This window comes from Brassica napus (assembly GCF_020379485.1).
Source record: "Brassica napus cultivar Da-Ae chromosome A4 unlocalized genomic scaffold, Da-Ae chrA04_Random_1, whole genome shotgun sequence".
Taxonomy (NCBI): domain Eukaryota; kingdom Viridiplantae; phylum Streptophyta; class Magnoliopsida; order Brassicales; family Brassicaceae; genus Brassica; species Brassica napus.
In genome coordinates this window covers 20706-47647 of record NW_026013984.1, presented here as the reverse complement: position 1 = coordinate 47647, position 26942 = coordinate 20706, and the positions used below count along the sequence as shown (strand labels likewise).

General features: G+C 35.4%; 3 protein-coding genes across 4 annotated transcripts; 2 read left to right on the top strand and 1 right to left on the bottom strand.

Annotated features, from left to right (window-relative positions):
- Positions 1-1596: 1596 nt before the first annotated feature.
- On the bottom strand, positions 1597-2990 carry LOC106391491 (aquaporin TIP1-1). The gene is made up of 2 exons (XM_013832154.3): positions 2487-2990; positions 1597-2112 (listed from the first exon to the last, which is right to left on the bottom strand). Exons 1-2 carry the CDS (start codon positions 2868-2870, stop codon positions 1741-1743), a joined length of 756 nt encoding a protein of 251 aa, XP_013687608.1. The 5' UTR covers positions 2871-2990; the 3' UTR covers positions 1597-1740.
- A 6029-nt stretch (positions 2991-9019) lies between these two features.
- LOC125594172 (protein SHOOT GRAVITROPISM 6-like) lies at positions 9020-22244 on the top strand. Of its 2 annotated transcripts, XM_048770480.1 has the most exons (51): positions 9020-9179; positions 9297-9387; positions 9465-9519; positions 9609-9740; positions 10075-10146; positions 10632-10722; positions 10835-10930; positions 11270-11348; positions 11435-11498; positions 11818-11921; positions 12142-12247; positions 12346-12435; positions 12571-12648; positions 12812-12879; positions 12967-13066; positions 13151-13258; positions 13436-13525; positions 13607-13672; positions 13765-13860; positions 13961-14035; positions 14257-14316; positions 14503-14592; positions 14722-14843; positions 15336-15465; positions 15544-15623; positions 15716-15851; positions 15989-16070; positions 16224-16369; positions 16457-16537; positions 16633-16733; positions 17048-17286; positions 17367-17476; positions 17590-17715; positions 17792-17866; positions 17948-18081; positions 18165-18237; positions 18366-18497; positions 18975-19168; positions 19246-19368; positions 19440-19500; positions 19572-19667; positions 20024-20124; positions 20194-20299; positions 20387-20500; positions 20587-20661; positions 20851-20949; positions 21056-21127; positions 21209-21294; positions 21370-21460; positions 21549-21656; positions 21729-22244. In XM_048770480.1, exons 1-51 carry the CDS (start codon positions 9140-9142, stop codon positions 21906-21908), a joined length of 5124 nt encoding a protein of 1707 aa, XP_048626437.1. In that variant the 5' UTR covers positions 9020-9139; the 3' UTR covers positions 21909-22244. The 2 variants fall into 2 exon arrangements, with proteins under 2 accessions (XP_048626437.1, XP_048626438.1); XM_048770481.1 differs by lacking the exons at positions 9020-9179; positions 9297-9387; positions 9465-9519; positions 9609-9740 and having other exon boundaries at positions 10843-10930.
- Positions 22245-24029: 1785 nt separating this feature from the next.
- LOC106391489 (UDP-glycosyltransferase 73C1-like) lies at positions 24030-25735 on the top strand. The gene has a single exon (XM_013832153.3). The coding sequence runs from the start codon at positions 24117-24119 to the stop codon at positions 25605-25607; it is 1491 nt and encodes a 496-aa protein (XP_013687607.2). The 5' UTR covers positions 24030-24116; the 3' UTR covers positions 25608-25735.
- The last annotated feature ends 1207 nt before the right edge of the window (positions 25736-26942 follow it).

The following is a 26942-nucleotide window of genomic DNA, read 5'->3' as shown; positions in this document are numbered from 1 at the left end:
AGTAGATGAGAAAATGAATCTACATGGCGAATATAATCTTCAGGATATCCTTTAACCTAATTGTAGAAAGTATTGATCACACTGGAAGGACACAGTCTCCGCAGACCACAGTCCACAATATATATGAAAACAATAAGACTTGCGATGTTTCGAATCATCAATCTATAATTTCGAACACAGAAACATTTATGGAACTAAATTTCAAAATTTCATGATTAATAATACATGAACGAACGAATACTAAGGAAGAGGCTAGAAACGGTGCATGGGTGTTCACGTGCTTCTGCCCATCCTTGTCCATCTAGCCAAAAATTTTGAATATATAATGCGAAACCGAAAAAGATTCTGGTTTTAGAACTTAGCATGTGAAACACAAAGAACAAATATGCCACAGTTTCGGAACATAACGAAAACATTAGCCAATGAGGGATAAAACAGTGTACATCCGGACGATAACCTCTTCACCGAAAATGTTTACAAGATGTACGTATTATCATAATATTGGTCGTTGTCGACTGATATTACCAAACGATCATGCAACATGCTTACAAGAAATTTCATGTAAAACCTATATATCATTACGCTGGGTTGTATTTCTCTAACAATTAATAAATATATTATATATGTATTTGTAACTAGTTACACTTTTTTATAAGTATATAAATTAAAGCTCGTATGGATTATTATTGAAATGAGGTGTCCTGAGATTATATCATTATGGTTAGTAATATAGCGTCACCAAAGTCTTAGTCACTATTGAGTATTGACTACTACACTCAGTAAAGGGAATCAGTGACCCTACAATTTGATTTTCTTGCTACCTCACTGCAAAATGCCAAGAACTATACATGTTTCAAATTACTACATACATGATACAATTTTCTATATTATGCACATGTCTCTAAGAAAATACGGCAAATTCAGCTAACCCCGTATAGATATGATAGCCACGAAGGACTTGATAAAGTGTGAAAATATGGGATAAAATGAGCTTGAAGTGATGAAGATCAACTATACGGCTATACCAGAAAATATACTGATTGTGAAAACATAGTTTATACATGGTTCAGATTCATTCAACGTTAATCTTTCACCTAGTTTTATCATTTAAGTCTCTAGTAGTTATAGCTTAAAATGATGCCCATTTAAGGGAAGAAGATGAATGAAGTCTTTTTCCTTTATAACATTAAAAATGTTTTTCAAAGGAGAGAAACAAGCAACTATAGCTGTTAATTACGGTATGTATTAGAGGTTAATTAATATACTGAAACTTGTATCAAAGTTTTTTCAAAAAAAAAAAAAAACTTGTATCAAAGTTTCTAAGGCATTTAATTTATATCTTAGCACCACAATAGTTTTATAGGATTGTATATTCATAGTTTGTTTTCTTATTTTCTAAAAATTCCGTCATAACAAATCATAAATGTCAAGTAAACATCTATTTTAGAATACTATACAACTACCTTATTTGCATAAGTCTTGGATTTAAGTTAATGTCTAATAAAGTGACGAGGACATTCAAAATAGAGGAGCTGACACAAGCTTAAGATGAGATAGATACATAATTCACAATATTTGCAATTATCACTCTGGAAATCAACAGAAAAGGATTCATTTGAAAGATCCAACGGTCATAAACACATGATGATGCCAAATTACACAAACGCAAAAGACAAAAAAAAGCATTAAAATTCAAAGACGACAAATCAAATTACACATGAGAGAAACAGAGAGATTGATTCAGTAGTCGGTGGTGGGGAGCTGTTCGTGGGTGGTGTTGATGAAGAAAACCTCGTAGATGAGTCCAGCGAGTCCACCGCCAACAAGAGGTCCGGCCCAGTAGACCCAGTGGTTGTTCCACGACCAGCTTACCACCGCTGGTCCAAAAGCCACGGCGGGGTTCATGGAGGCTCCACTAAAGGCTCCTCCAGCTAAGATGTTGGCACCGACAATGAAACCAATTGCTATGGGAGCGATGGTTCCAAGACTTCCGTTCTTGGGATCAACGGCGGTGGCGTAGACTGTGTAAACAAGCCCGAAGGTCATCACAATCTCGAAAACCAAAGCGTTCGACACTCCAACTCCGGCGGAGAGGCCAAAAGCCGGCACAACCTAGAAAGAAAGTTCAAAAAAGGAAAGTTCATTAGTTACTTGGCCGAGAAGTTAGGCCAAAAAGAGGTGAAAATACAATTTTTATTACAAAACCTAGAGAATTCAGACCAAAACCAATGGGAACATTAGTTAATATAGTATGATTTATTTCTAGTGCGAAACATTTTGGCGAATGAAATTTCAAAAAAGGAAAGTTCATTAGTTACTTGGCAGGTAAGTTAGGGCAAAAAGAGGTGAAAGTACAATTTTAATTACAAAACCTAGAGAATTCGAACCAAAACCAATGGGAACATTAGTTAATGTCTTTAATCTCTAAAGCGAAACATTCTAGGGACGTAAAGAAAATCGAAGGGAAAAAGGGTAATCATTCATACCAAACCGCCGGTGGCGAACTTGAGGAGGAGACAAGCAACGACTGAGCCGAGTAGCTGAGCAATCCAGTAGAGTATACCACGGAGGAGAGTGATGTTTCCACCAACGAAAGCGCCGAAAGTGACGGCAGGGTTAACGTGTCCGCCGGAGATGTTGGCGCCAACTGAGACAGCAACAAAGAGTCCAAAAGCGTGTGCCAGTGAGGCAGCTACGAGACCGGCGGGAGTGGTGGCTCCATTTTCAGTGAGCTTGTTGAAAGCCATTCCTGAGCCTGAGCCGGCGAAGACAAAGATCATAGTTGAAATAAACTCAGCCAACGCCGCCTTTAAGGCGTCGGGACGGGTGGCCTCATTGGGACTTCCAACGGCGATGTTTCTGATCGGCATGGTCGGAGAAAGATCGAACGGCTGAGATTAAATGTTGTGAATGTTAGAAGAGTGAGATGGTTCTTCTGGTCTACTCTCTGCTCATACTTATATCTGAGGTGGCGCCATTTTTGTGACTGGTTACCGGTTGATAAAATTATTTTAAAAACAACATATATAATAAATTTGGTTGGAGGTTATTTGATTGGAGCTGGTGAGATTTAAAATTTGTTTTAAATAAATTTAGTAACAGGCTAAACAAGTGATATCGCTGTATATCCAGCGAAGCGTAGCCGACCATCTACGTGGAGGATAATGACTTGTCATGTTTCTACATATATGGAGGCTTTTGTCTTTTTATATTCTCTATCTCGAATGATCGAGAGGTCGAAAAGAGTATACAAATTTTCTTTTTGTTCGTGGTAGCAAAAAATTTTCTTTCTAATTACTTTTTCAAGATTTTCATAATTGAATTCATAGTTGTTTTCTTCTACATGAAAAAGAAGAAACTTATAAATATACAAAGTTTCTTAAAGTTTTTATTTTATTTTCCAAAAGTTCATTTTGAGTGAACTTTTTTTTTATTTCCTTCTTTGTAATGAAACCTTACGCCATTATGAGTCGATAAGTCACGGCTGGTTTCATGAATTTAATATCCATAGTGATATTACGTGCTAACCTTCTATTATGGACAAAAACTATATGTTATTGTTAATTATGATTAGATAACATTAATAATGGCTGTGCCAAATCATCCGTTTTATTCTAATCAAAGTTATTCGCCCCCACTACACGAGAATTATAAGATGTTATCTTGTCTACGATCATTGTCCTAAAAAATAAACAGTGATAAGGAAAACTTTGTATTATAAGTTAGGACATAATTCAAACTGTTTAAAAAACTGTTGACATGCAGATGATTGAATTTTGTATATGCTAATAGCCAATTTCATTGATTATTTGAATAAGATAAGTCAGACAGATAATTATTGAACTATTTCTAACATTTCAGATCATTTCACGATTTTCACTTACACTATACAGGTAGATAAACTCCATATATATAGTTTTAAATAGCGGTTTGGTTTGTGAACTAATAATATTCTGGGCAAAATGTATTGCATGACGGTCCTCCACTAAGTAGAAAAGGTCATTTATGAATGAATGTCCTACCACTACACTGCAATCTGTCCCTTTTGACTGGTTTTGGCTTTTGTTACTATTTTGCTGAGCTAAACAAGCTAAAAACGAGGGAAATTCATGAAATTTCGAATGCAGTAGAAATAGAAAATAAAGTAAGAATCTACTGAGGTAAAGTGATAAATAAAATAAATTAATACAAGAACATCTAAAATGCAAGATATAATAATTTGTGGTTTTGAATGTTGCCTACAAAACTACAATTTTTAATTACTATATGCTGTTGTGTTTCAAAATTTAGTAATATGTATTTGCTTAGAAATTGCTTTGAACATTTCTTAAGTTTTATGAATGGTTGAAACAATTAACGAATATTTTATATACACAAGAGCCCCAGTTTATACAAACTGAAAGGGTTTAAAGCGATTGCCTTATTGTTAACACACATGGAACCTGAGTCGGGTGTGTTTGGAGAAACTTCTAATACCATAATTAAACTAGCTATAGAAAAGTTGGACGTGTCATATCATATAACATTTATTTATATCGTCGCTTTCAAACGAATAACTATAGTGTATATGTGATAAAACATGTGAAACTTTTTCTTTGATAATTTTTTTTTTTTAAAAATTTCTTTGAATAAAGTTTTGCATCTAGAACTAAAAAAAAAAAGAAGTTCTACTGTATATTTAGAATAGCCTAGATCGCGGTGGATTGTTAGGTACTTTTTTAGGTGGATCCATTGTTTTTGGGATGATCGAATTAATGAACATTGATGGCTCACGTATTATACTAAACAGCTTGCATTGTGTATTCTTACTCGATCGTTCTATCACGAGTGTTCCAGTTCTTTTTATCAACGTCACACAAAATTTCCAAGACATACTACTAACTAGCCAGCCAAAACACTGACCCTCGTAAAATAAATTAATAATAAAATTGATTAATATTTTACTTCTTTTTGTATAAATTTAAGTGATTTTGCAATTTGTATGTATCAAAATTTAATATTTTTAAAAATTATTTATATTATTATCTTAATAGGTCTATAAATCTGTAATTTTCCATTTTGTCCTGTTAAATTCATAAAAATATATCAGAACTTAACAAAAGCATCATATATGTTCATCATCTTTACCTAAACTATTTTCTACTTAATTAATTATGAAAATGATTAGGTTTGGTGAGCTTGAGAATAATACTCTCTCTCTGTTTTGAATTGTGAGGGTTGTGGTCGGTGTAGTTACTAGTATTGTATTCCAGTGCTCTGAAGTAAAGCATAAAGAGGATGTCAAAAATATTTTAAACGTTAAGGAAAAGCAGTTTCTCCGTGGGAAAGGTCATCAAAATTTCAGATTATATACGCATAATTATTTGTTGAAAAAAATATGCATAACTATTTATACATTGTATATGAACCACTAAATTCATTTTTATTTTCCTTTTCTTTTCAACGACTCCTCAATTGAAAAGCCAACATTTCTTAACTGGTTACAAGGTGATTACTAATTTTTATATCAAGACAAAAGCTTCAATTTATCGCATATGAACCCTTTCGTCAGGGACCCTTGTCATCTTCTAAATAACAAAAGAAGAAAAAATTGGATGTATAGTATTTTTGTTGTAGTGTTTTCTGCTCTAGGTTAAACTTGGTACACAACCTATATATAAATACAACCAAATCACAAATTCGTAGATAGAAAATATAAAGAAAAACTGTTTATTAGGAAAAAACAAATAAATAAAAATGATATGATTGCTACGTCGGCGAACTACAGTCCACACCGGCTAACCTATCCACCCAGCCGGCCAAAGAAAACACTTTAACACTATAGTAAGAAAAGTACTTCGACATTACTATTGTTGACTAAATAATAAGTTTCAGTGACATTATTTTGACATGCTAATTAAATTGTTTAAAAGAGGACAAAATTTAATTGACGTTATAAAATCAAGGTATTATAACATAAAAAGTGGAATCTTTCGTAAAATATAATTTATTAACTACGCAATTACAATTTTTTGGTTTTTTAGTTACCAAATTCTGCTTATGATACTTATATTTTCCTTATATTTATAATAAAACTATATAAAATATATTCAGGTGTTATATATGTAATGACCACCAAGAGTAAACAAACATATCATGTCTTCCACTGTTCTATATTTGCTTTTGTATAAAGCCCACCGGAAAATTTTAGCCAATTTTGTAAGCCATGACAAAGCCCAAACCTTTTATTTCAATTTAGATTATTTAGTTTGTCTTAAGTTAAAAACATGTTTAATTTGATTTTTGCTTTAGATTTAATCGGGTTCATGCTGTTTTATTCAATTTCAAGCCATATATAAGCGATCGAAATCACCAAAAAAAAGAACCAAAAATGAATCGCAATGGAAAATGAAATAAATTATAACTTTTGCAAAACAAAATTGTTTAGCTGAACATTCAAATCATTCTTAAAATTAATTTGTTGAACAAATATCAACAAATATTTTCAAGTTTCACGAAGAAATCACTCAAGAATACACCATGCTGAAAAGTTAACGTGTCTTCAATATATTCAAAACTTATACAACATTATTTGGAACAACTATACCTTAGACTAATGATCAGTTACATTTAGATTATTTACATTTTTAATATTTTTGTTTCACAAAATACTTTGCTTCTTGTTAACTTTAGGTATTTATTATGAGTTTCAATGTTCATCATATCATTGAACAATCCTGATGTTAATGAAATAAATATGTGGTTCACTCCTTGTATAGTTTTCGTCCATTGTAAAATACATTATACTATCAATATTTGAATCTTGGTTTCTATTTTATATCCTTAGCTGAATATTGGTAAATCTAATTCTTGATTTTCTCTTATATTCTTGTTGCATGTATCATAAATTCCTAATTTTATACTGTCCAGTGTTCACTTTTTAAATAAAGTATCCATAATCTTAAAGTATTTAAAGAAGATCCTAGTGATCCCACAGACCTTGTTGAAGATGAAATGAAAGTAAGACAAGTAGAAGTAGACGAAGTGGAAATATAACAAGAAGAAGCAGATAAATAGATAGAAATTGAAGATAAAGCAGAAGACATAGTATTGAATCAGAATAGAAAAAGACAGAAGAAATAAAACAAGAAGATTTAGAAGAACTGGATACCATACCATATATCTCCTACTCTTCGAACATGAACAATTTTTTCTGAATAGTAACATAACAACTTGCTCCCATTTTTAACATCTCTATCATCAACCGCTGTTTGATTTATGATGAGATAGTTCAAAGTTTAAAAGATGAAATCTCCAAAATAGACAATTCACAAGATGAGCTTACAATATGTCTATTCTACATCAGCTTTGAAAAAATACGTTGATAACAACATATGAAACGATGTTTATCAACTTACACTCTAGACATTTTTTTCTTTCTTAAAACACTCTAAAAATATTGATAAGATTTTAGTTGAATTATTTCTATTGGTGTTAAACACATACGTGTTGATACCACTTATTTATGTATTAAATATATTTAACTTGTAAAAAATATAAAGCTACTTACTATTGGCTATGATAGTTTTTTTCTTTTCTTCTTTTTGTTGCATATATTTTCTTTTGTAAGGACCAGTTAAGCATATATTCACATATTATATATGTAGTTACCGCGCAAGTGTAATTGATGCAATAAGTGAGGATTTTTTTTAATTATATACTAGATTATGACCCGCGTTAAAACGCAGGATTATGTTATAAAATAGTGTTACAAGTGTTTACCACTTTATTAAATTTGAGCCCGATTTAGAATGCGTTGCTTGTAGTTTGGTTATTTATTTGTTTCTTCTTATTGGTAAATCTTTTTGTTTCTTAGATAAGTATTAGGATGAATTTGTTTTAGTAAATTTGTGTCAAAATCAAAATTTAAACATTCTTACTCGAAATCTTGAATTTGAAATGGTTTCTAGCTTTATATGCTACTGCTAGATTGATTTATTAGCATTTTTATTTGATTAGTTTTATTTGTATTAGTCATTAATAGGAAAAAAACAAAGAGAACCACACAATATAAATATTATCCATATTTTGCTGAGATTATTATTTTTAGTTACAATATATTGATTATATTGGATTAGAAATAACATATGATGAAAAATTTATTAATTACATGCATGATAGACTATAATATTATTGATTACAATATATGAAATTCATAATTAACTGATTTGGTCTAGTTTCTCTAATTATTTGACAATTTAGCTTTACCAAAAATTATGACATATATATAAATATGTTGTACAAAAAATATATATACGCAAAGATAGAATAGATATCAGAGTGCACAGATCAGGTGTGATAAAAAAAAAATTTGTACTTCAAAATTTGAAGCCCTTTAAAAAAAAAAACGATTACATATTTTGTAGCCTTAGCGGCCCTCCTCATGCTCACTCTCTTTTCATGATTAATTTAAATATTTTGGAAGGTTGATTTAATTTATGTAAAAAGGTTTAATATGGTACATCAGTTTGGTTTAAGTATAAAAGATACAAATATATGTCCCATAAGAAGCGTGTATTATTTAAATGTAACATAATCAATAAGTCCAAAAAAAAAAGAATGCCACGGTAAATCTAAAAAAGACTCTATTTTAATAGAGTAGATATGAACTTGAAATTTTGATTTTTAAAATTTCAGTAGAACTTAATTTATAAAATTTTAAATATATTTGATTTTTTAAATAGACAAAAAATACCAGTTATCCTTATTTTTCTTGTGTTACATCTTTTATATGTCAAAAATTTAATAATGATTTGAAGCATTATGATTTTATATAATAAGACTTGGTTTGGGTTTAAATTGAAGAAATTTAGTTCGGTTTACTTCCCATCCCCTAACCACCGCTAAATTATTGGGCTCAATAATAACTATCCAACAAAGGGATGATCCAAAAGCAACGGGCTTAACACCCGACACAGTACCCGTCCCGGGTTGTCGGGCATGGGTCCATCGTTTTTCATATATTTGTTTTCTTCCCCAAACATTTCTCTTTTTAACATTCAAGTCCTCCGGGAAAGAGGCGACGCAGATTATAAACCAACCACCGAGAGCTTCTCCGCCGGAGAGCGATCCTGATCTCGATCACAAACTTCGATTTCGAATGGCTTCTTCAAGTCTCGGGAGCTCAATCCCCGCGCCAGGTTAGCAATTTTCCAGAATCTTCAATTGATCCGATTATTGTTTGATAAATTATGAAATTGGGTCAACATTTGTCGTATTGACCTGATCAAGTTTTGATTTTGGTGTTTATATGGCAGAGGCTGTTCAGCTTCTGGTGTCTTCTCTAGCTGATGATTCCTCTGTGGTGAGAGAAGCTTCCATGGCTTCATTGAGAGACATTGCCTCACTGTATGTACCCTTTTTTTTTTGTTTCTATTAAACTTCATACGCAAGAAACGCATGCATTAATCATATTGCGTTTATAGGAATCCGCTTCTGGTGCTAGATTGTTGCTATGCTGTGTCACGTGGAGGAAGAAGGGTAACGTTTTTGTTTTCTTGTTTTATTTTTTTCGTCTGTATTTTAGTATTGATTTGACTGGTTTGCGTGAATCTGGTGTGTTGCTGCAGCGGTTTGGTAACATGGCTGGGGTTTTTCAAGTGATGGCATTCAGTGTTGGTGCGTTGGAGATAGGGGAGAGTGATGAAGCTTTCATGGGGAAGCTTGCTAAGATTGCTACAGCTGAGATTATATCTTCCAAGGTGTGTGTATGTGTGTGTGTTGTGAAAAGCTGAACCATTGCTAAAGATTTCCTTTATACTTAGTATTGTTTGACATATTTGCATAGCGAGGCTGGATTTGCGGTATGTCTTGGCTTTTGCTCTTGGAATTTTCTGTTTCGATGTGTCATTTAAAGCTTAGGTTTGTGCATTTTTCTTGTCCGTTGGACAGAAGATTAATCATATGTCGCTCATTCTTATAGGAGAAGTTACCTAGAAATTTGCCTTAGAGATTTCAGGTTTAGATTAATCTCATCAAACATAAGTATATGTTTCCTGATAGTTTTAGTATGTTTATGGCTTTATAATAACATAGGAACTAAATGCTGATTGGCAAAGGCAAGCGTCAGGGCTCCTTGTCTCAATTGGAACACATTTTCCTGATCTTGTAAGTCTTCTATTTCTTCCTCTTTGCTAATTCAGGTGGGGATTTTTGGACATTAAGAAAACCACTGTTTGTTTAATGTGTGACTTATGCCTTTACTACGTAGTATAGACAAAACGTTGCTGTAAGAGGGTTACTGTACAACATGATTGGTGATAAGATGCATTACTATCTGGATTTACTTCTTGGATTCCGCATACATGTGAACTAACTTTAAAGAATGATCGGTATACTGAAGTAGGTGGCTAACTTTGATAGATTGCGTAGCAGAGACTTTCAACTGTCGTCATGTTAACTTCTGAATTAAGCCATTTTAGATAGTGTCATGAATAAAGCTGGTCCATTTTCTCTCTACTGTCATTTATGATGTAGATGACAGCCTATTCCGCTAGACGATGGCCTTAACTTTTTTTCAGCAAGTCTATTTTTGTTGAATACAAGTCAATTTGTTCAGTGTAATTTTGACATGATCTTAATTGACATGACAGATGATGGAAGAATTATTTCTTCATCTGTCTGGTCCGGCTTCAGCTTCGCCTGCTATGGTTCAAATTCTTGCTGATTTTGCCTCTTCTGATGGTTACATTCTAACTCTCATCTGCTTTCCTTTTCTTTTGTTTCTGACATTGAAAGGTTAATGGAAATTGCAGTTCTCTGATATTTTGAAGTACTTTCATATTTTTATTTGAAGCTTTGCAGTTCACTCCACGCCTTAAAGATGTACTTTCAAGGGTGTTGCCTATTCTTGGGAATGTTCGAGATGTACACCGACCAATATTTGCAAATGGTACAGTGAATCCTTTGATGTCTCTTTTTAATTAGGTTGTGAAATTATTTTATAGAAATCTCCAATTTTCCTCCTTTATCCTATAATAGAAGGGTCATCATGTCAGAATTTGTTCATTTATTGAACCAAAATTCAATTCAATTCATAGCAACAGAGGAGGATATAACTTGTTGATCTGTACATCTTCGAACTCTCGAAATGGTGGAAGAGTTGACAAATGTCAAATATATATCATGCAATTTGCATGTTCACTAATAACAATTTTAAATGATCCAGCTTGTCTCTGTTACCATCTTTTTGCTGATTTGTCTCATATGTGAATCATTGATTTATGTATAGCATTTAAGTGCTGGTCTCAGGCAGTGTGGCTATACATCACCGATCTTACCTCAGATTCTCCTCTTGACAGCGATGTCATGTGAGACTACATTATTTGTTCTGTTTTATTTCTGCTGAACTTTTTTTTGTTTGGTGCACTCAAATCAAGGACTTTATCTGATGCAGGTCTTTTCTAAATTCAGTTTTTGAGCTGTTGTTGAGAGTTTGGACAACTTCCCGAGATCATAAGGTGAGTCTTTGATCTCTTTTAGCATATTAGTCTCCACTTTGGTTTTCATATTATTGCGTCTTCTGTTTAAAATGTATTATTCAAGAGATTACCAGGGTAAGCATATGGTTCATAATTGTTTCACTGACCGTGATTTTATATATAAGTTTGAAGAATATAGTATAAAAATTATTTATCTCTGGTCCTCCCTCCCCCCGTATATTATCAATACAGCGAGAGAAAATCTCTACATGATTTTGCTAGTCGGTTATTCAAATGTTCTACGGAATCTTGACTGTAAAATGTGCTTTTCGTTGTTGTTTATCTTCTGTTTAATAAGGTACGAGTATCTACTGTAGAGGCTCTGGGTCAGATGGTCGGTCTTATCACGCGGACACAACTGAAGTCAGCATTACCAAGGCTTATTCCAGCAATACTTGAATTGTAAGTTGGGTTTTTATTCTATTTTTCTTTCTATCTCAACCCTCAATTCTCAAAGGCCCAGAGCATAGTAAATTCACTGTCGGCTTCATATATTACCCCACTAATCTTAAGTTAGAAAGATGTATATACCAAGGCGTAGGATGATTTTTTTTGTGTAGACTTGTCTCTTTATTTTCTTCTAAATGTAGCGATTATTCATTCCTTTCATTTCAACCTTTAGGTATAAGAAAGATCATGACGATGCTCTTTTGGCGACATGTAGTCTTTACAACCTATTAAATGCCTCATTACTTTCTGAATCTGGTCCTCCGCTGCTTGAGTTCGAGGTAATGGTGTTTCAATCTTCTCTTTTAGTTTGCTAAAGTGCTTCATTGTCTACAATCATCTGAAAGTCGTGTTTCAGCTAAGTGTTACTTCCTTGCAGGACCTTACAATTGTTCTGTCGACACTTCTTCCTGTGATCAGTATAAATAGTGAAAACAAAAGGCACTCAGGTAGTTCAGTGGGACGAAAGGTAAGTCACTGATCGTTTCCATTCTATGTTGTTAATGCAACACATAATGTTTCAGGCCTCTTTTCATTTTTGTAGCCTTTATTTTGGAAGTGTTGTGTATAAATCATTTGCCTATTATTTATCTCTGTGTTGCAGGCATACAATGAAGTGCAGCGGTGTTTTCTGACTGTTGGCTTGGTTTACCCCGAGGATTTGTTTACATTTCTTCTTAATGTACGGAGATACTTTGTTTGATGGATATGGCTCTAGATATTCTTTATATAACTGGCACTCGTATTAGACTCAAGAACTATTGCTTCTATTTGATATTTTATACTGCTTGTTTACATCGAAGTGAAATTTGAAATCTATGTCTTCCTTGTATACTATTCACCAGAAATGCAAGTTGAAAGAAGACCATTTGACTTTTGGTGCCCTCTGTGTCTTGAAACATCTGCTTCCGAGGTGTATTTCTTTATCCTTAGTCAGTATAACATACGTATTCATTTAGAGTTTATTTCCCATCTCAATGATGTTGCATTTTGTTCGGAGGTTACTTGAAGCTTGGCACTCAAAACGGCCTCTTTTGATTGAGGCTGCAAGGTCTTTGTTAGATGAGCAAAGTTTAGCTGTTCGAAAAGCTCTTTCAGAGGTACTGAGCTGGCATATAATGTTGTATTTTAATTCTAACATATGCATGCTTTAGCATGACCTCTTGTCTTCTGCTTTGATACAGTTGATCGTGGTCATGGCTTCACATTGCTATCTGGTCGGTCCATCTGGGGAATTATTTGTTGAATACCTTGTACGCCATTCTGCAATAGGAGAGATTGATAATCTGAAGGTAACCCCATGATTATTATCTTACTCCATGTTGTGTATTATATAATCATCTTACCACTGTATATATGCTAGGGTTGTGTTGAATACATAACTTGAACAAGTTTGAAGTTTTCTCTCTGTTATTACTTACTACTTTTTTTACCTATAAATTTACGTGAGCTATAAATATTTCTCTTAGGCAAAAGGGGAGCCAATTAGTCCAACACAGCTAAGAGCAGTTTGTGGAAAAGGTCTTCTGCTCTTGACCGTTACAATTCCAGAGATGGAGGTGCTGCCTTTTAAAAAAAAGAATGATGCCATTTACTAAAAAAAATCAGATTCTAATGCTAAAGGGGATTTGAAATTGCAGTACATTCTTTGGCCTTTCCTACTGAAAATGATTGTCCCTAAGGTTTACACTGGCGCTGTTGCAACAGTAAGATTTTTCTTTTGCTGCATATTTTTACTTTATCTTTTTTTTTTCTTAATCAGCGAGTAGACCTGAATTTCATTGATATTATTTGATAGGTCTGTAGATGCATATCTGAATTGTGTCGTCGTAGATCTTCAACCACCCCCATGTTGATTGAGTGTAAAGCTCGTGCTGATATTCCAAGCCCCGAGGTGAATTTGTTATTATGCCATGTCATATAATCTAAAGTTTTGATGTGTATGGTAAGAGCTCAAAACTGTAAACGCTTATGCACATATAATATAAATGCAGGAGTTATTTACCCGTTTGGTGGTTCTTTTACACAACCCTCTGGCAAAAGAGCAGTTAGCAACCCAAATTTTGACGGTAAGTATAACTTCAAAAATCCTGCTATAGACTCACGTTCTACGTCCTAATGATCCCACAAAATACTTAAACTTTTTTCTCTTTTTCATCAAGTGTTAATGCTTCTTCGTTATAGCGCCTACTGTTTTAAATAGCTCATATATGCTTCGCCTTATCAAACCAGAGTTTTGCATCTTTGAAGTTCTGTCTTTATCTGAATACTCTGTTGTTACTTCCTTCAGGTCCTTAACTATTTGTCCCCTCTTTTTCCAAAGAACATAAGCATGTTTTGGCAAGATGAGGTATACTGTTGTTTGTTACTTTACTCAAGATACTCTAGTTTTCTTGTATTATGGGGTTTCCAGTCAGTGAGCTACGAGCGAGGGATATATGCTCAGATTACACCGTAGATTTATAGTATTTGTTTTCTTGCATCATAATTCCTGTGGATATGACCCTATTTATTTCTCACATTTGGTAAGCTTTAGATTCCAAAAATGAAGGCGTATGTCTTTGACACGGAGGATCTGAAGCTTGATCCATCTTACCAGGAAAACTGGGATGACATGATAATCAATGTAAGCTTGTTTAACTGGCATCCTTCTGGGACGAAGTTTCCTTAAAGCCTAACTATAAGAAAATTTAATTTATGACCAATTATGCTTGTTGCATGCATTACTTCTGATAGTGGTTCTATTATATATCAGTTTTTAGCAGAATCACTGGATGTCACTCACGATGCTGACTGGGTTATATCTCTTGGAAATGCTTTTGCAAAACAATACAATCTTTATACTCCGGATGATGACCATGCAGCACTTCTACACCGGTAAAAATTCTTGGTTTTTCATGATATTCTGATCTCTGGTTGAAGTTGAAGCATCTCTACTCGTTGTTGACCATTTTGATGTTTGTTGTTGAGCACAAATTTTTGGCTGGGGCTGTTAATTTCTTCTGCCATCAGTGTCGCATAGTTAATCGTCAAAAATGAAAAAAATGTTATTTTTTATAGACATTTGCTTCCTGGGGTTTTTATCTTGTGTCCCATTACCGTATCGTCAAAGTTTAAAACGGAAGAGACATAGCGATGACTATTTTATTTGTCTTTGAATCTATACGTTTTTTGTTTACCACCATTTGGCTGAACAAGCTTGTTATTCTTTTGTTGTTAGTGCTTATATATCAGATCCTGATAGAGAACTAATATGTTTTAAAGTCTCTAGACATCTGCACATATTCTCCAGTTCATAGATACATCTGGTATCTATATCGATAATTGACCGCAGAACTGTGTTGTAAACCCCTTGTGCTTTGATTTTAGGTGTATGGGAATACTTCTCCAGAAAGTTAATGATAGAGCATATGTTCGTGACAAGATTGACTGGATGTACGAACAGGCTGACATTTCTATACCTGCAAATAGACTTGGTTTAGCGAAGGCCATGGGGCTGGTAATTTGAATGTACTTGTCTTTTTTTCTCTCAGATCTTGATTTTCAGCCTACGTTAAGATGCTACTTGATTGCGTAGGTCGCTGCTTCTCATTTGGACACTGTACTGGAAAAGCTCAAAGTCATTTTGGATAATGTTGGGAAGAGTATTTTTCAAAGGTATATTCTTGCATAACTTAATGAAATCATCGGCACAGGTTTGTGAAAGTAAGGACATATAACTGACTTAATGTTCCTCTTGTCAATTTTAGGATCTTATCTCTCTTCTCTGAGAGCTATAAAACAGAAGACAGTGATGATATACATGCTGCTTTGGCTTTGATGTATGGATATGCTGCGAAATATGCTCCTTCATCGGTTATTGAGGCCAGAATAGATGCACTTGTCGTATGTCTTTCAACTTACTTTACTATTTTTCATTTCTATTTATGGTATAATCTTCCACTTACTGTCCTGCTTCGTCTGTCACAATATGTTCTGAACTTATGTTTTTCATAATCGTATGTCATTTTTGTGTACTGCAGGGCACGAATATGCTTTCACGGCTTCTTCATGTGCGGCAGCAAACAGCAAAACAAGCTGTTATAACTGCTATTGATTTGTTAGGTTAGTACGGCGTTAGAAAATACAGATGATGAGTCATTTTTGAAATGAAGGATTGATTTCCTCTCTCTTTGATTTTTTTTCTATTAAGTTAGAGCGCCCAACGTGGTTTAGGTAAAATGGTAGGACTCTGATCTCTTGTGTCTTTGTGTGAAGGTCGTGCTGTCATAAATGCTTCCGAGAGTGGTGCTACATTTCCATTGAAAAGAAGAGATATGATGCTTGATTATGTATTGACTTTGATGGGTCGAGATGAAAATGAAGGTTTTGCAGAATCTAGTCTTGAACTTTTACACACTCAGGTATGATAATCTACGGCAAGAATCTCGACCATGGCGCTTTTCTTTCAAACAAGCAGCTACCATTTCTCTGACTAAAATATTGTTCAGGCACTTGCTCTAAATGCCTGCACAACCCTGGTCTCTGTTGAACCGAAGCTGACCGTTGAAACCCGAAATCGAGTCATGAAGGTGAATAGTGTCTAGTTTGAGCCGTCTAAAAGGAAAATAATGAGATAAATGTCATTTATATTCTTCCGTAAATTTATGCTCGTTTTCTTGGACAGGCTACGTTGGGATTCTTTGCTTTGCCCAATGATCCATCAGATGTCATAGGTCCCCTTATAGACAATCTTGTGTCTCTTTTGTGTGCCATCCTCCTGACAAGGTATTTGTGAGGCTCTAGATTTTCTGAATCTTTGGTCAAGTTTGTTGAAGTCGCTTTTTGCTTTATCAGTTCCATTGATGAAATATTTTCCATGGTCTATGTTTTTTCTTTCAGTGTGTAAATATAGTACTTTTCGTTACTAGATACATAATTTCTAATTGACATTCTCTTATCAGTTCATTTGATACCTCTGTTAGATTAATCAATGATTATGGTAGTGAATTTACAGTAATATCAAATATTGAGTCCTACTTCAAGTGTAAAATTTAAAAGTACTATTTCTCTAATTCAACGATAATATGTGCATGAACTAGTGGAGAGGATGGCAGAAGTCGAGCTGAGCAGCTTCTGCATCTGCTTAGACAGCTTGATCAATATGTTTCTTCACCCGTTGACTACCAAAGAAAAAGAGGTTGTATGGCAGTTCATGAGATGCTTCTGAAGTTTCGTAAGCTTTGCGTTGCTGGCTACTGTGCTCTTGGTTGTTCTGGGGATTGCCCACACAGAAAGTATGTAGACCGCAGTATGCAGGGGAATTTTTCAACTCTTCCATGTATGAAAATATCCTTAAACCCATTTTTTCTTATCTATTCCGTACACCATCTAATTAATTCTCTTTTGTTTGAACAATAGCGGTATTTTTATTTCCTGACCGCGAGGTATTGTGTTTGGGAGATAGAGTCATAACCTATCTGCCACGCTGTGCTGACACAAATTCTGAAGTTCGGAAAATTTCTGCACAGGTATTTGATTTGTACTTATCCTGATGAATTGTGTCAAAAATAATGGGGGATCAATTCATATGAGTACGATTATGATAATTTCTAATGGTTTCTCGTGCTATTATTTTTGTTAGATTCTTGACCAGTTCTTCAGCATTTCCCTTTCCCTTCCAAAAGCAGCACTCTCAAGTGGGTTGGATTCTGAAAAATCTTATAAAGCCTTGTCTTCCCTTGAGGATGTCATTGCTATTTTGAAAAGTGTAAGAACTTCGTGGTTCGGCTCAAGAGTTTTCTACATTTTTTTGTTATGCTTCATACTCAGGTGTCAACTTTCAGGATGCCTCTATTGATCCATCGGAAGTTTTTAACAGAATCGTCTCATCCATTTGTGCTCTTTTAACGGTGGATGAGGTTTGTTTTCTTCCTTCTTTTGTATAAAATCTGATATCATTTAATGGCTGAGGTCTGATTATGTTGTGCTATGTCATGTAGCTCGTAGCAGCCTTGCACAGTTGCACTCCGGCCATCTGTGACAAAATCAGGCAATCTGCGGAGGGAGCCATTCAAGCGGTTACTGAGTTTGTTTCAAGAAGAGGGAGTCAGCTTAATGACAATGATATTTCAAGGTACAACAAAGTTTATTTTCATAGACGGGCTATAGTCCCTTTATTTACATTATTATTTGATGACCTTAAATCTCTTCTGGCAGGACGACTCAGTCCTTGCTCTCGGCAGCAGTTCATATAACTGAGAAGAGTTTACGTGTTGAAGCTATTGGAGCGGTATCCTTCACTCAATTCCGTTACGATATTCGATTTGCATATAGATTTGACAATGCTGTAATATATAACTCACTAGCGTTTATCTTGTACGCTGCTGGTGTAATACTTCTTACCTTAATCACTTGAAGATTTCTGCATTGGCCGAGAACACACAATCATCGATAGTGTTTAGTGAAGTGTTGGCTACTGCTGGAAAGGACATCGTGACAAAGGACATAACTAGGATGCGTGGTGGCTGGCCAATGCAAGATGCATTTTATGTAAGTAGCATTCTCTCTGAACTATGATATAGCATGAGACGATTCTCATACATGACATTATTTTATCTTATTTTCTTTCATGGTTATATCATCTTCTTCGGAAGTCTAAAAAAAATTTGGGCATAATCGACTGACTAGAAGTTTGTACTTCTAGTGTACAACATGTAAGGGAAATGAATAACATTTTACACATGGCACATTTTTTTAGAAGTGTGATTGTGCCTGCGGGGTGGGTTGGCGCAATTTCACCCTGACTAGTAATGCTCAGGCAGCATACTAATTTCTTAGTCAAAAGAAGAAATCATCTGAGCCTTGTATTGGGGGTTATAAAATTTCCAGGTTTAGGTTTTCTTATGAAATAATTTGGGCTGATACGATGCTATTCCTTCTCTCAGTTTTTCCTTCTGCGCTTCTTTATCATTGGGGCAGTATAAATAATTTGACAAGACATCTCATTGTCAAAAAAAATTGATGCAGGCTTTCTCTCAACATACAGAGCTTTCAGTTTCTTTCATGGAACACTTGATATCTGTTCTCAATCGTAGTTCTTTAGTTAAAGCTGATTCACATAAGGATTCACATAAGGGAGATAATACAAGCTCTTCTTCTGAAACACATGTAGAAGATGAGTTACTTCAAGCTGCCATTTTTGCTCTCACTGCCTTTTTTAGGTACGTTTCATAGAACCATCAATTTTACTTGTGTGTACGTGATGCATTTTTGGTGTCTGATATACTAAATTAACCAGAGGTGGCGGAAAAACTGGAAAGAAAGCTGTTGAGAAAAGCTACTCTTCTGTCGTTGGAGCACTTACTCTTCAACTGGGAAGCTGTCATGGACTTGCAAGCGCTGGCCAGCAAGATCCATTACGGTGACTCCCCTACTTCAAGTAGATGTAACAATTGGTAGTGAAGCCTTTGTAATGTTTTTCCTTCTTGGCAGGGTACTTCTGACTTCCTTCCAGGCTTTCTGTGAGTGTGTTGGTGATTTAGAGATGGGCAAGGTACTTTTAACTTTAGCATTAAATTGATTCTGGTTAATTTCCAGTATCTGACCTGACCTGTCTTTGCTTAGATTTTGGCTCGTAGTGGAGAGCAAAGAGAAAAAGAAAAGTGGGTTGATCTTATTGGCGATATTGCTGGATGCATTTCAATTAAGAGACCAAAGGAGGTACCTAGTTGTTTGTACCCTAACTGTTGTGTTTCACTAATTGATCATTGGCTCATTAGTTGAGTCAATTGTGGCAACATTGATATTCTCTTGACCATGGATGTGGAGATATGTGTGCATTATAGTAAAGTTCACATGAGACATTTTTTCTGTCTGAAAAGAATGAGATTAGGGAAGTTTAAACTGTTCTTAAACACAGCCTGACTGACTTGGGGGCTTACGCATCTGAAGTCTGAACATATTGTTGCTGAAACCTTTTTAAGCAGAGTAGCATAAAAGAAATCTAGTGATGAAGAAAAAAGAGTTTACAGTTTCCCTTCAGACAAACTTAAAGTGTTTCTGTACTGGTGTTACAGGTTCAACATATTTGCATAATTTTAACGAAAGCACTAAACCGTCCACAAAGATTCCAAAGGGAAGCTGCTGCCGCTGCATTGTCAGAGTTCATACGCTACAGGTAAAATATTTTTGGAGTCCATACAACCTCATTTTCTAAGTTTCCTCTGCTAAAATTTCCGAGTTGCAGTGGTGATTTTAGTTCTGTGATGGAGGAGATGGTCGAAGCACTCTGCCGACATGTGTCAGATGATTCTCCGACTGTAAGGCGCCTTTGTCTGAGAGGATTAGTGCAGGTAAGAGTTTATTCGGTTTCTGCTACTTTGGAATCAAAGTTTATTATTCGGGAAATGCATAACTTAGTTGCTTTGGGGTTTTGCCAGATGCCATCTGCTTGTATGAACCACTACACAACTCAAGTTATTGGTGTAATATTAGCGTTACTCGATGATTTGGATGAATCAGTCCAACTAACTGCTGTGTCATGCTTATTGATGGTAACGACTCAATATTTCTGAACTCTGTATGTCAGATCTATACGCTATTTGCTTGAACTCTTATGTGCTTGTTTTCTTTTGTTTAGGTCACAGAGTCAGCATCTAATGATGCTGTTGAACCTATCTTGTTGAATTTATCTGTTCGGCTTCGTAACCTTCAGGTAACTTATCTGAAACAAATACTGTACGAGATTAATCAAAGCTTTAAATTATCTGAAAGGTTTTTTACTGAACTGACTAAACCTTGAACGGAAGCAAAACGCAAAATTAGTTCTCTAAGTTCACTAAACTGATAGGTGTTTCTGATGGTAGTGCTTTGCCACTAACTTTGAAATTCCTATTTGTAACAGATTAGCATGGACCCGAAGATGAGAGCCAACGCATTTGCAGCTTTTGGAGCGTTAAGTAAATATGCTACTGGAGGGCAACGGGAGGGATTTGTTGAGCAGGTGACACATTATCCTTTTTGTTTCGTTTTCAGTGATATGGATGACGAGAAAAGAAGGTTTATCAGCTTATATATAAAGCTCATTGGATGGATATGTTTAATGTCAGATTCATTCCACACTTCCCCGCTTGGTAGTACACCTCCATGACGACGACCCTAGCATTAGGCAGGCTTGTCGGGTAAATTTCTTCATAGCCTATTTCTCCTTTGCTTGTTTTGAAGTAACTTTGAATTTACATATATGTTAATTGTTTGAATAGGTAACCCTCAAGCAGTTTGCTCCACTCATGGACATACAAAATGATTCTACTCTGTTTGATTCACGTGCTTTTGGTTCTGACCATAGGTATGCCTACGAGCACCAAATCTATATTTTTGCGAAATGATCTCCTTTATTGTCTAAAATTGTTTTTATTTTCAGAAATGACTATGAAAACTTCGTAAGGGAACTCTCTAGGCACTTGGTTCATGAGTCGGAAAGAGTTGACACTTACATGGCCTCAACCATCCAGGTTCGGTTTTGCTCAAAGAACTAATCATCATAGTTGCTTCATATATAAAATACATATAAAAAGCTAAAGTAACAACTATCTGGTGCAGGCTTTTGATGCACCTTGGCCAGTAATTCAAGCAAACGCAATACACTTCTCCACCACCATGTTATCACTTTCAGAGGATCAGCATATGTTCTCTCACTACTATCCACAGGTATATTAGAGAAACTACATATGACATACTCGTTGAAGTATTCAAAGTTACTCAACCCCGTCTGTTGTTTAGGTGTTTGAAACGCTGGTTAACAAGATGACCCGGTCACAAGATTCAGTTGTGAGAGCGGCATGCTCATCAGCCTTTGGTTTGCTGCTACGATCAACCAAGTCAACATTGTGGAGAGGAGCTCGACTTGATCGGACTGACTCAGGTAGAAAATCCAATGATCCCGAGTCTGCTAAGAAATAACGTCTTTGGTGTGTGAGAATCAACCGGTTACTGCCAAAATCTGGGGGTTTGCGATATATATCAATTGGTACAGTGTGCAACGTGAAACCCGTCCAGGTGTGTGTGTCGTAGTGTGTTCGTTGTAAAGTGTTTTATTGTTTTCTTCTTGTAAAAAAGTGACTAGTGTGGTCATCTCCATTACCGAACTCATGAAAGAAACATTCACACGAAGTGTTGTAGGCTTTGGATCTCGGTTCCACTTTTGTTGATTGTGATTTTGAGGCTTCTGGTAGATATAGCGGTCGTGAAAGTGTCATTGTATTGTTGTTTTAATTCTAAGTTGGAGTTTAATTGATCTTCAAAGTCTCAAACAAAACTAATTTTTTTTTCTTGGGGTAGATTTATTATTGTTATGTGCCTTTATAGTAATTCTGAAGTAGGGGTGGGCGTTCGGGTACCCGTTCGGGTTCGGGTCGGGTATTTCGGATTTTCGGGTATTTCGGTATAGAGGTCTAGAACCCGTTCGGGTATTTCTGTACTTCGGGTCGGGTTCGGGTATTTTTAGTTCGGATTCGGTTATTTCGGATCGGGTTCGGATATTTAGATTTTGAAAAAAAAAATTAAAATTTTCATTTCTCAAGTTTATTGTATTTAAAAATATAACTTTTAGTTTGAATGGTTAATAGATTTGGACATAACATTTTAAAACTAAAAAGGAACTAATTTAGTTATTTTTTTTAATTTTGGATATAACTTTTTGTTAATTTTTGAAATAAAAAACTTGACATGCATTTTAAGTGAGTAGCAAATCATTTTTCCGTAATTGTATGTATATCATATGAACTTAAATTATGTGTAGTATCAATATAAATATTTTATATAAAATGAGAGATATAAACTAGAAACATAATGTTAATTATACATATGTTCGGTTATATTCGGATATCCATTCGGGTTCGGGTATTATCCGTTCGGGTTCGGGTATCCAATCTCTCCTTATTCAATACCCGTTCGGGTATTTTGCTACTTCGGTTCGGATTTCGGTTCGGTTTTTTTGGATCGGGTTCGGGTGTCATTTCGGATATCGGGTAAAGTGCCCACCCCTATTCTGAAGAGTGGAGTGAGTTGGTAGAGGATATAACAGAAGCTGATAAGCCATTCTATAGTGTGATAGTCAACACATATCAAGAGCCTGCTTATGTCAAAGACTCCCAAGGAAACAAGGTCCAGTAAAGCATTGGCCATTGAACCAGTTTCCTTGTGGAATAAGGGGAAACAAATCAGACATTGGTAAAGATGAGTGCCTTAAATGACTTGATTCGAAGGAACCCGGCTCTGTACTATATGTTTGCCTTGGAAGCATATCTGTAATCTTCCTTTGACTCAGCTCAAGGAGCTTGTTCTAGGCCTAAATGAATCCCACGGACCTTTCATTTGGGTCATAAGAGGTCGGGAGAAAAACAAAGAGTTAGTTGAGTGGATCTTGGAGAGCAGATTTGCAGAAAGAATCAAAGACACAGGACTTCTTGTCAAAGGATTGTCTCCTCAAATGATTAGGAGTGTTGCTGGATAAGAAAGACGGTGGAAGATTAATGGGTTAGCTCACGAGGTTGCGGAAGAAGGTGGCTCTTCTCACTCTAACATCACTTCCCTCTTAGAAGACATAATGCAACAAGTGAAATTCAAAAATTGATTACATTGTTGTTTAATAATTTTTATATGCTTCATTAGTTTTGAAGAAAATGTTAATATATTATATAAGGCTTTCAACTATGTCAATATTTGCTGATAAGAAACTATTTTTACATTGATTTCTTTTGAAGATAAATATTTTATATAATTTTAGGGCTTTTTGTTGTTTCTTTGAGATTGTTGTAAAAGTGTAATTGTCTATATTCTATAGAGAGGACTCGAGAGTCAAGTTTGATTTCTCCTTTTTTCCTTATCGAAAATTTATATTTGCGGCTGAGAACTCTCCACAATATTTTCAACTTGCTTCTCAAGAACATTTCACTAATTATTTTTGGCTTATAGTTACATGAATACAAAAGAACACATGTCCCCGCCAGGAAATGTTCTGTACTAATCTCTGTGGACCATATTGCGTTTTGTTATAATAACACCAATATACATATGTTCTCTCTTATATCACCTTGTATATATGTAAGAACACACAAATATACATCAACACAACCAAACCAAGGCAGAAAATAACTTGTAGAACTTCTCATGGCTTCCGAAACAACCCAACAATGTTCTCCACCTCTTCACTTTGTTCTCTTCCCTTTCATGTCCCAAGGCCACATGATCCCCATGGTCGATATTGCAAGGCTCTTGGCTCAGCGAGGTGTGACTATAACCATTGTCACTACCCCTCACAACGCTAACCGGTTCAAGAGCGTTCTTAACCGGGCCATCCAGTCCGGCCTGCCCATCCATCTTGTGGAGGTGAAGTTTCCATCTCAAGAATCGAGTTCATCAGAGGTACATGAGAATATAGACTTGCTAGATTCATTGGGAGCATCAATGCCTTTCTTCAAATCCATTATCATGCTCGAGGAACCGGTGGAGAATCTCTTCAAAGAGATTGAACCAAGGCCAAGCTGCATCATAGCCGACATGTGTTTGCCTTTCACAAACAGAATCGCCAAGAACTTTGGTATACCAAAGATCATCTTTCATGGCATGTGTTGCTTCAACCTTCTTTGTATGCACATCATGCGCCAACACTACGAGTTTTTGGATACTATAGAGTCTGATAAGGAGTACTTCACCGTTCCAAATTTTCCTGACAAAGCTGAGTTCACAAAATCTCAGATTCCAATGATCACACAAGGTGCTGGAGTTTGGAAAGAGATTTTAGATGGAATCGATGACGGTGATAACACTTCTTATGGTGTGATTGTCAATACCTTTGAAGAGCTTGAGCCAGCTTATGTTAGAGACTACAAGAAGGTTAAGGAAGGTAGGGTATGGAGCATCGGACCGGTTTCCTTGTGCAACAAGGAAGGAGTAGACCAAGCTGAGAGGGGAAATAAGGCGGCTATTGATCAAGAGGAGTGTGTTAAATGGCTTGATTCTAAAGAAGAAGGGTCTGTGCTATACATTTGCCTTGGAAGTATATGTAATCTTCCTCTATCTCAGCTCAAAGAGCTAGGGCTTGGCCTAGAGGAGTCCCAAAGACCTTTCATATGGGTCATAAGAGGTTGGGAGAAGTATGCTGAGTTACTTGAGTGGCTTTCAGGGAGTGGGTTTAAAGAAAGAATCAAAGAAAGAGGTCTTCTCATAAGAGGATGGTCACCACAAATGCTTATTCTTTCACATCCTGCTGTGGGAGGATTCTTGACACACTGTGGATGGAACTCGACTCTTGAAGGAATCACTTCCGGGGTTCCATTGCTCACTTGGCCATTGTTTGGAGACCAGTTCTGCAATGAGAAATTGGCGGTTCAGGTGTTAAAAGTTGGTGTGCGAGCTGGTGTTGAAGATTCAATGAGCTGGGGAGAAGAGGAAAAGATAGGAGTGTTGGTGGATAAAGAAGGGGTGAAGAAGGCAGTGGAAGAATTGATGGGTGATAGTGATGAAGCTATAGAGAGAAGAGCAAGAGTCAAAGAGCTTGGGAAGCTAGCTCACAAGGCTGTTGATGGAGGAGGCTCTTCTCATTCCAACATCACTTTACTCTTACAAGACATAATGCAACAAGCACAAATCAAGAATTAATTGTATTGTTGCTTTTGATTGGATTATCTATTCCTGTAATATGTTAGTTATTAATTAATCAGGATTCAGTTAATATGTGAAATCGTCTAAAATTGTTTGCCTTTTACATCATATTAATATTTTACATATTTTTTCTAACTTTTTTTAAAAGTTTAGTAGAGTTTAGAGACCTGTTGTGGTGGTCCTCACTCCTCAAGAGTTGAACTTTGATAGTGCTTCTAGCAGCCCCTTTATAGATTAGACTTATCATCAGCAGTTTTTTTGTCTTCGTTGTAAATGTCATCAGGAACCATTTCCCCATGGCGCAACATGAAGCTTTGTTACCAAAGACGGTTAAAATATATTTATAGCTTTTTTATTTTTAAAGATGTCATTCTAATATGTAGAATGTAGTTGTCCAAAGAGAGGAATAGAGAGTCCGTCCGAGTTTGATTTTTGTGTGTTTATTAATTTTGTAATTTATGCGTCTGTGAGCACTTTTCTCTTTATTTTCAACGTAGTTCTCAAAGATATTTCACTTTGGGGCTTGAGTACTAAAGAACACATTTGAGTGGCCGCCACGGAACGTACTAGTCTCTATATGTTTTGTAAACAATAAGCCATTTGCTTCCTGTCTGTATACCTACGAACTATGTAGTAACAATAACGTAGATATTGTGGGTGAATACGGAAATTAGGGTTTTTTCTTTGTCTAGTATTTAGTCTATTTTCCCCATGAAATAGCTATTTTAAACGTATCTTAACTTTGAGATATTTTATGACTTTCGGTCTAATGAATTCTCTAATCAAAATGCTCTATGAATAATTGAGAGGAAAAAAGATAAGATATAAAATGGAGAATGGGACATGGACATGTGAAGATATCAACATCGGGTGCTACATTTTCTTTTTGTCAATAATGTGCATCTGACCAGGCCCATATCTTAACCTTTTTGTCACATTTGTATACGTAATGATTTGAGATATACGGTAATATTCACGAAGAAATGCTTAATATAGAACAGGCAGTCAAAACCTAAATTTACTTAAAATTACCCAAACTCACCCAGTTTTACTACGATATCATTTCTGCGGCTGTTAACTTTTATGCCTTTTTCGACGTAGTTCTCAAAAATATGTCGTTTATTTTTGGCTTATATGAATATAGAGGAACACGAGTGCCCGCCACGAAATGTATCTGTACTAACATGTGGACTGTATTGTGTTTTTTTAGCGAATAAGCAAATGCGTTATTGACTTATTGTTCTCTCTCTCTTTCTTGGTCAAGATTCAAGAACACGTCGTTTTTTTATTATTTTCTTGTCGTCCAAGTTTATCTACTTCTATCGAGTCAAT